The 10,341-nt window shown below is 33.7% G+C and overlaps 1 protein-coding gene across 1 annotated transcript in view; it reads right to left on the bottom strand.

Moving 5' to 3' along the window:
* Positions 1 to 1,115: 1,115 nt before the first annotated feature.
* The window catches only part of DNAJC5B (DnaJ heat shock protein family (Hsp40) member C5 beta), a 52,246-nt gene continuing 43,020 nt past the window's right edge, over positions 1,116 to 10,341 (bottom strand). Inside the window, exon 4 of the mRNA XM_037058218.1 lies at positions 1,116 to 1,360. Within this exon, the coding sequence (XP_036914113.1) occupies positions 1,266 to 1,360 (95 nt within the window). The 3' untranslated portion in view covers positions 1,116 to 1,265. The remainder of the gene's footprint in view (positions 1,361 to 10,341) is intronic.

The following is a 10,341-nucleotide window of genomic DNA, read 5'->3' as shown; positions in this document are numbered from 1 at the left end:
CTTTCTACTTGATTATTTTGATTTTAAAAAATCCAGCAACTCAAGAATTAGAGCAGAGTTTTAATAACATCAGAACAGTTAGCGATAGCACACCAATTTTCACAAAGTATATTTACCAATTAACTATAATTCAGTCGTAGGGGAATGAGAAAGAAAGAAAGAAATGGCATTTCATAATATCATATAAAATATAAGAAGATCTTGAAAAATGCAATGTTATATAAAGATCTAAGAAAGACCTTGAAACACAAGCACTTTTGTTGCTGTACTCTTCAGAAATAGCACATTGATTCCACCACATAATGAATATTAGGATCAAATAAGTAAATGCAAAGATGACCTCTAAGGTTAAATGTTTAACATGCATGAAGATAAACATTTTCTGGTCAATGTTATTAATCCCACCAAAAATGAGATAAGTGATATGTCTCTCAATTTAGGCTATAGAATTTAGAATTCTATGCTTTACCTCATTTTTTCTTTAGTCAAGCTAATCTAGGTCAGTTGTGCAGAAATTATTTTTGCTTAAAAGTTGTCAATGCATTGTTTGGAACTAATTTGGGCTCAGAATGATTTTCTGGATCATTTACAACATTTAACCAGGTTGGAGTTTTGTTTTTGTTTTTATGCACAACTAAAAAAGCACATAAGGAACCTGTTTCTTTCTGGTTTTACTTGTCAGTTTCAGTAAATTAAAATCTTAAGTCTTTCAAAAATATCCTTTAAAACAATATGGTTTGTTTTTTACTTAATAATTTCTTTCTGCCTCTTGAAATATTTCTATAGCCATATTGAATGTTGACAGGAAAAAAATATCTACAAATGAAAAATCCCTCCTAAATTCTAATGTATATTATGCTGATGATACTTATGGCAGATATGATTATTGCATTTAGTTATATGGATGAAAAGCTGCCTCTGTTTTGGAATACTATTTTAATATGTAAGGAATGAGGTCTGGCTTATATAAAGGAAAGGCTCACAAAGCCTGCCCAGTGCCACTGTCATACCTCATGCAAGGAACATAAAACAATTCTTCAGGCCTTTATTTGCTGAAATGGAGTGTTTCATTAGCAATTCTACTCAAAGAGTAAGTCTGCATACTGAGAAAGTTATGTAGGGAAAGTTATCTTTCCCTAACCTAAAAATAAAGTACAAATGTGGAAAAGTTCACAGTATTCCATGCCCCATATCCTCTCCCCACGACCACCTGGAGACATGGTTGAACCAAGAGGAAGTACTGTGGACCCTCCAAGGACTCAGTATTAAGAGTCTGTGCAATAACTTCGAGCTCCTTCTCTGATAAGCTGTGTTTTCTCATTTGCATTTGTAGGCTGGAGAACAACTGGAAAGTCCAAATCTAAAAATAAACAAAGCAAAACAATAAGCACCCTCTTATCATACTATATTTTCTTTAATAGGTCAAGTGGTGAATATTTTAATTGAAATGATGATTGGCAAATCAGTATAATACATAAGCTATTGAGGACTTCAGCAGGGAGGAAACACTGTCTTTACTCTTTAAGTTCCATCGGTTGTAGAAATATAAAACCGAAGTGAAGTCAGCTTTCAGTTTGAGGCAATTGCTGAACTTAGTTTAGTTTTTACCATCTTGTGGAAATGAGGATAGGCCCACTATGTATGTCATATAGACTCTAGTATATAATTATATGAAAAATGCTCCCTAGATTAGTGCAGTACACAATTGTATATAAGGCCCTGGTTGGGAGAGAGGTCAAAACCAAGAGTTTGCTTAGGTGAAGAGTATAACAAGGAGCTCCCTACCTAAATCTAATACCTAAAAGGTTATGCTCTCTTTAAATCACCATACTTCTAATCTACAAGGAAATCTGTTAGTCTTGAGTTTTGGTGTTGAATTGAGGGGAGAAAGAGTTCCCCTTAAAATGTTCAATGGCAAGCCAATGAGCAGACAAATTGACAGACTGAATTCGTAATGCCTGTGTGTTCTAAGAAAGCTGAGCTGATAATTTCACTTAAAATGGCCCAGTGCAAGTGTGCTCCCAAGGAACTAGTAGAAATGAATGGCCCCACCAAACGAGGCCTCAGGAAATCACTGAAAATTTCAAGAAACATGACCTCACAGTAAAAACAAATAGGAGAGATAGGAAATAGGATACAGGAGGAGAAGAAGGAGGAGGATGGAGAGGAGGAGGAGAGAGAGATTGAGAAAAATTACACATAGAAACAGTACATACTAAGTGAGAGCCAGTAGGAACAACAGAAGGCCAAATCAGACCCAGAAAGACTTCAAATCCTGTACCTACCAGATACAGAATATATTAAAAAGAGATTTGTTTCTAAATAATCAAATATATTTTGAAATTAATAAAAAATAACTTCTAGTGATAAAAGCATCTGAAATTTTAAAAACTTGATGAATAGGTTTAATAGCTAAGAGAGAATTAGGGAAAAGGAAAACATCTGAGGGGGTTAATCATAATGAAACACGGATAAACAAATAAGCAAAATATAAAAGAGGTTAAAAGGCATGAAGAATAGAATTATTAAGGTCTAACTTATATCTAATAAGACTTCCATAAAGAAATGAAGAGTAGAGGCATATTTAAAGATAAAATGACTGAAAATTTTCTAGAACTGATGAAAGATATCAATCCACAGGTTTAAGAACCAGCCAGGACAAATTAAAAGGAAACTTGTATTTAAAGCATCTTAGTAACATTGAAGAACGCCAAAGACAATGGTTTTAAAAGCAGTCTTACTTTGCAACAGTAAATATGGAAGCTACAAACTATGGCATTTTATTTTCAGTATGCTAAAAGAAAATATCTATCAATCTAAATTTGTTTATAAAACCTATTATTGTTACATTTATTTTTTTAAAGCATGATATGTTAGTATTTTCAGACAATAAAAACAAAAATAGTGCCATCAGCAGACAAAAATGTAAAAGCTGTATTTCAAGCAGAAATTGTTACCATACTGAAAATTTATGTTGTAAAAAGAAGTGGTTAGTAAAGCAAATGATAGATATGTGTGTAAAACTAAATTATTATTGACTATATAAAGCAAGAATAATAATTCACGAGGTTTAAAATTAAGTAAAACTAGACTAAATGATAGTGTACAAATCAAAATAAAGGTGATCAGAGTTAAAGTGCTATAAAGTTCTAGTGTTTTCGAAGAGAGGGTAAAGATAAGAATTAACTTTAAACTTCGATAACTTAAGTATACTTGATACATTTTTAGGGTACCCTTAAAAGAATGAACAGAGAATAGAATTTTAAAACTGGAGGGGAGAAATAAATGGAATATAAAAAACATATCCTATCAATACAAAAGAAAGAAAAAAGGAAAGAAAAGAGAAACAAAAAGTAGTAAAGTGATAATTATAACAATGAAATAAGAGGAAGTATATATATAGTACCTATTATGTGCCCAGCATTGTTCTCGGCACTTTATGTACAGTAATTTGCTTAATAACAACATTACAAGGCAGAATTATTATTATAGCTATTTTATGACGAAGGAAACTAAAGCAAAGAGTACTTCAAGTAGTTATACAGTTACCTCCTAGTTACACAGGTAGTAATAGAATTTGGTATTCAAACCTAGTCAGTATTTCTTAGAGTTTGTTCTCTTAAAGAGTATGTTATACTATCTCTCACAAAAGAGTAAGTTGGTATTAGAAATTTTTTTAAAACGTTAATTATAAGAAATACAAAGGACTTAATAATCTGTTTAAAAGAAAAATACTATCAGACTGAAAACACATGAAAGAACATAAGGACAACATAGTTGAGAATTAAAGGATGAAACATTCACCACACAAATACTAACAAAAATAACGCTAATATAACTATATTTAAACAGACAAAAATCATACAAGACAAAAAGCATCACCAGAGGGTAACTATATAATAATAAAATGTTCAATACACCAAATAGCTATAAAAATTCTAAACTCATATATATTAATAAGAGTCTCAAAATATGTGAAGCAAAAGTTGACAAAACTTTAAGAGAAATAGAAAATCCATTATTCAGTAGAAGATTTGAATGCTTCTCTCAGTAACTAATGAAGCAACTAAAAAAATTTTTATGAATATAAAGAATTTTAAAAGTATAATGTTATATCTGTTCTCCTCCCACCAAAAAAATTACATATTGAAGTTCTAACCATCAGTACCTCAGAATGTGACCAGATTTGAAGAGAGGGTCTTAAAGAGTTAATTAAGTTCAAATGAAGTCCCCTGGGTGATGCTTAATCTAATGATGTCCTTATAAGAATAGGGTATTAAGACACACACACAGAGGGAAGACCATGTGAAGACACAGGGAAAAAATGACCATCTTACAGGCCAAGAAGAGAGGCCTCAGAGGAAACCAACCCCATGACACCTTAACCTTTGACTTCTAACCTTCAGAATTTTGAGAGAATAAATTTCTGTCTTTAAACCACTCAGTCTGGTACTTAGTTATGGCAGCTCTAGCAAAGTAATACATACAATACATTAGCTTTGTTTAATAGTCATATACAGCACAGTTAACCTAGTAAAAGCAGAATGTACTGTTTTGAAGTAATGTGTTTTGAACATTTATAAAAATTAAATTCTCTGCTGTAAAGTAATCCTCAAGACATTGCAAAGTATTATGTGTCCACATTCTCTAGTCACAACACAGTTAAGTTAGATATAAACAATAAAGAACCTGGAAAACCACAGGTTCACAAATTAAGACATGTATAAGCCTAAGTTATAGCTCAAAGAAAAATCATAATGGAAGTTAGAAAATATTTTGAACTCAGATTATTAGAATAACATAAGAATGTGTGTGTGTGTGTGTGTGTGTGTGTGTGAAGCCAGACTGGTACTTACAGGAAAATTTATAGCCTAATAGCTTACTATCAGGAAAGAAAAAAGGCTTGAACATTAAGAAATATAAAGTGGGGGAAAAAGAAGTATAAAAGTAAGAAGTTAGAAAATTAACAACAGAATAAATTAAGATAAATAACAAAAAATTAAGTAGAAACAAATATATAAGAGAATCAATAAAATAAAAAGTTATTCATCTGAGAAGAGTAAAATTTTCAAATCTCTGGCAATTGTGGCTAAAAAAGAAAGCAGAAATAACCAATGTAAGGACTAAAAATGGGACAGTAATATGGATTCTACAGATGCATAAAAAATAATAAGAGGAAATTCTGAAGAACCATTTTTAATAAAGAAGAGAGGATCCTAAATGGTCTATACACATTAAATACGTTGGATCAATATTTTTAATCTTTATGCAAGGATATATTTATTTATTTTAGAGAGAGAGAGAGAAATACCAATGTGTGTGTGTGAGAGAGAGAGAGAGACAAAGAGAGAGAAATACAATGTGAGAAACAGTCATTGGTACAAACCCCAACTAGGAATCAGAGTTGCAACCTGCCTATGTGCCCTGACCAGGGACTGAACCCACAAACTTTTGGTGTACAGGACAATACTCCAATGAACTGAGCCACTCAGCCAGGGCCATTGAATCAATAATTTAAAATTTCTACAATCTCACTCTCTAGAAGGCTCCAAAAAATCCTGTAGGAAGAAATAAATCCAGTGATATATATTGGGTTTATCTCAGGAATATAAGGTTGTTTTAAGGTTAGAAAACCAATTCATGTAATTCTTCACATGAACAGGCTAAAGTAGAAAAATCATGGCCATCTCAATTGATGAAAAATGATTTGATGAAATTTCACACCCATCATATCAAATTCTGACAAACTAGGAATAGAAAGACAACTTTCTTAACCTGCTCAAGAGCCTACAGCAAACCTTATAATTTTGATGCAGTCTTGAAAGCATCTTCTCTTCAATATTTCACTAGTAGTCTCAGAAAACACAGAAAGCCAAGAAAAAGAAAAAATGGTAAAGGATGGGAAGAAAATGAAAACTATCAGTATAGATAAATAATTATAAATAGAGTTTAGCTAATTTCTCAGATTCAAAATCAATATTTTTTTCAAAATTAACATTTAAAAAGTATATTTTATATGCCAAAAACAAGTAGAAACTAGTATTTATACCATTTATTTATTTATAATTGTGTTAAAATGTTTAAAGGATTCATGAATAAATGTCACCAAAGATATATACGATTATCTTTAATGAAAGCCAATAAAGAGACCTAAATAAATGGAGAGATATATAAATGTCACATATTAGAACACTCACATTTTAAAAGATGTCATTTGTACCTAACTGATATACAGAGTCACTACAATTTTAGGCAAGATCCTGAAGTTTTGTTTAACAAAAAAGAACTTTACAAAGCTGATTCTGAAATTCATATAGAAAAGCAAAAAGCCAAGGATAATGAGACTCTTCTCATCAAAAAATTAAGAAGGCTAGATAAAAGTCTTCTTAGGAATTTTTTCCTAAGATTCCAATAACACTAAGATTCCTAGATTAGGAATTGTTATAAATGGGTCTCATATTGCATACAGATAGACAAAATAATCAATGAACCAGAACAGAAAGCCCAGAAACTACTCCATATATGTAGTTAATATATACCAAAATCAAAACTAGAAGTCAGTATGCTGGGGCAGTTGTTTTTTACATGGGAAAAACCAGAATTGGAATCCTATACATACCATATTCAAAAATCAATTCTAGGTGACTAAACATGTAAATATGAAAAACAAAATTATAGAACTTTGAGAAGACCATATAGAACACCTTTATATTCTTGGGATGGGGAAAGATTTCTTAATCAAAACACAAAAATTATTAAACATAAATGCAAAATTTGATATTATGACTACATTAAAATGAAGAACTTTGGCTTATCAGAAGATACTATAAAAAGTGAAACATCAAGCATAAACTAGGAAATGGTATTTTAAACAAATATAATAAACACAGTTAATACCCAAGTATTAAAAAAAGATCAGTAAGTAAAAGGCAGATGACATAATAAAAATATGTAAAAGATGTGAATAGGCACTTCATTACAGGATAAATCCAAATGACAAAAACACATATGAAGAGATGTCCTACTTTACTAGTAATAAAAGAGCTAAAAATTAGAACCACAGTGGTATACCATTTGCCAGCCACCTGGCTGGGGCACATCTGGTGATGTCAAGTGTTGGCAATAATGCAGAATAACAGAAACTCCCATTAACTATTAGTGAGAATAGAAATTAGTGCTACAACTCTGCGAAACAGCTTGGCCTTATCTAATAATTTGTAGATGCACATACTCTTTAAGATATTTTATTCCTGTATATATATGTGCCTAGAAAATTCTAGCATTTATGCACTGGGAGAAATGTATAAGAACATTCATAACAGCACTGTTTGTGGTGGCGAAAAAAGTGAAATTACGCAAATATTCATTAGCAGTAGAATATATTATGGATGTTATTACAGAAGAATATTACACAACATTGAAAATGAATGAAAGATAGTGTGTGTCTCTCAGAAATATGATATCGAGTAAAAAATAAATGTAAATAGAGGGACAATTCTTTAGTATAAGTCTGTTCATTTGAGTTCAAAAAATATGCAAAACCAACTTCCAGGCAAAATGATGCCATAGGTAAACATGGCTTGCCTCCTCACACAACCACATCAAAATTACAGCTAAAATATAGAACAACCATCACTCAGAACCATCAGAAAAAAAGAGTTGAATAGAAGTCTGACAACTATGGAGTTCAAGAAACCACCTTCATCCAGAATGGTATGAAGGCTGGAGATATGTGGCATGCTGGTCCCATATCCACATGTAGTAGATAAAAATTCAGAAGGGATATCTCGGGAGTGAGGCGTCCCAGCCCCCCAGCCAAAGGTTCTAGGGCCAGGAAGATAAGTCCCCATAACTTCTGGCTGCAAAAACTAGCCGGAATTGAGTTGGGGGAAGAAATTACTGAGGTCCCAAGCAGTTCTCCTTAAAGAACCCATACATAGACTTATTCAGACTCACTTCCTCTGAGTTCCTGTACTGGGGTAGCAGCCTGAAAAGTACCAGTGGCATACAGAAAGGAAATGAAGTATCTGGCATCAAAGCAGTAGCTAGGGAACAGCTTTCTCCCAGACAAAAAGGCAAGCAGAGGCCACTGTGCCTTTTCTGAGGCCTGCCCACACAGAGCCACAAAGACAGCAGGTGGGTACCATATCTGAGATTCCATCAAACTTGCTAACACTATATGCCCTGCCCTGGAGATCCCCTGAGAATCCATCAGATCCAAATTACAGACTCACCCAAAATGTTAACTGTGACTTTTCTATGTGAATGGCTGGTCTAGGCTCATGCTTTATGACTTCCTAAATCCTTATCAAACAGATAACAGCTGGCTGAAGTAAGCCCCCAGCCTTCATACAACTTGCTAAGTGGCCCCAGGCATGGCACTAGTGGCAGCCAGCCTAGATTCACAGCTTGGCTTTGCCTGGGGACCTCCAAGCCCAGCAGAAGTAGCAGCCATCTCAGATAGCTTTATAGGTCATGCAGGGTGGCCCTGGACAAACCCAGGTGGGAGCTGACATTGGCCTGCATCACTCAGGAAACCCCAGAGCCTGCACATTCCATGGACATCTACAAACTATGTCAGAGCACCACCACCTAGCACCTGAAGAGCTGATTCTCCACAAAGGGTGAAGGTTGGTTGTCAGTGGTCACAGCCAGTCCTTGCAACTAACTGGCCTAGGTAAATCTCTCCCATTGACCTGCGAATAGCAATCAAGGCTCAACTACAAGAGGAGGGTATACTTAACCAACACGAAGGGCACACCTCAAGTAAACAGCTTGGGTGATATGGGAGGCTGTGACACTGGACCCTTCAGGCACCTACCACATTAGGCCACACTATCAAGATGCAGAGTCAAAGCAGCAATACCTAATACATACGAACAGACATAGAGAAGCTGCCAAAGTGAGGAGACAAAGAAACATGGTCCAAATAAAAGAACAGATGAAAACTCCGGAAAAAGAACTAAAAATAGAGATCAGCAATCTATCAGATGCAGAGTTCAAAACACTGGTTATAAGGATTCTCAAGGAATTTAATGAGGACCTCAACAGCACAAAAAATGATCCAGTCAGAAATAAAGGATACACTAATTGAAATAAAGAACAATTTACAGGGAAATAATAGTGGAATGGATGAAGCTGAGAACCAAATCAATGTTTTGGAATGTAAGGAAGCAAAAAACAACCAATTAGAACAACAAGAAGAAAAAAGAATCCAAAAAAATGAGAATAGTGTAAGCAGCCTCTGGGAAAACTTCACACATTCCAAAATTTACATCATAGGGGTGCCAGAAGGAGAAAAGAGGAAGAAATTGAAAATCTATTTTAAAAAATAATGAAGTAAAACTTCCCTAATTTGGTGAAGGAAATAGACATGCAAGTTGAGGAAGCACAGAGACTCCCAAACAAAATGGATACAAAGAGGACCACACCAAGACACATTATAATTAAAATGCCAAAGGTTAAAGATAAAGAGAGAAACTTAAAAACAGCAAGACAAAAGCAGTTTAGTTACCTACAGGAGAGTTCCCATGATACTGTCAGATGATTTTTCAAAAAAAAAAACAACTACAGGATAGAAGGGATGGGCAAGAAATATTCAGTCATGAAAAGCAGGGACCTACAGCCAAAATTGCTCTACCCAGCAAAAATGTCATTTAGAATGTAAGGGCAGATAAAGTTCTTTCCAGACAGGAAAAAAACTAGAGGAATTCATCATCACCAAACCATTACTATACGAAATATTAAAGGGACTTACTTAAGAAAAAGATCCAAACTATGAACAATAAAATGACTATAAGTAAAAAACAACAATTGAGTGTAAAAAACAAACTAAGCAAACAAGGACAGAGACAGAATCATGGATATGGAGAGCATTTTGATGTTTGCCAGATGGAAGGTGATGAGATTAAGAAGATTAAGAAGTACAAATAGGTAGTTACAGAATAGCCATGGGGGTGTAAAGTACAGTGTAGGAAATAGAGTAGCCAAAGTATTTATACACAAACCCATGGACATGAACAATGGTGGGGGAATTGCCTGAGGGAGTGTGGGATACTTGCTGGAGGGGTGATGGGGGAAGAACTGGTACAGTAATAGCATAATCAATAAAACATAATCTCAATAATACATAAAAATAAAAATAAATTGATAAACCAGTAAAAATATGCAAAACCAAGCAAAATACTGATTAGAAATGTAAATGTATAGTTGTAACACTAAAAAGAGTAATAAAAATTATTACATTACAACACAAAATATGGATGGAAATAAACTGTGTCCATCAATGGGTGAATGAATAAGGAAGGAGATTCTGCCATTTATGATATCATGGATGGCATT

The sequence above is a fragment of the Sturnira hondurensis genome, unplaced genomic scaffold (assembly GCF_014824575.4).
Source record: "Sturnira hondurensis isolate 20B ecotype Veracruz unplaced genomic scaffold, ASM1482457v3 Scaffold0010128, whole genome shotgun sequence".
NCBI lineage: Eukaryota > Metazoa > Chordata > Mammalia > Chiroptera > Phyllostomidae > Sturnira > Sturnira hondurensis.
This window is presented reverse-complemented; position numbering and strand designations above follow the sequence as displayed.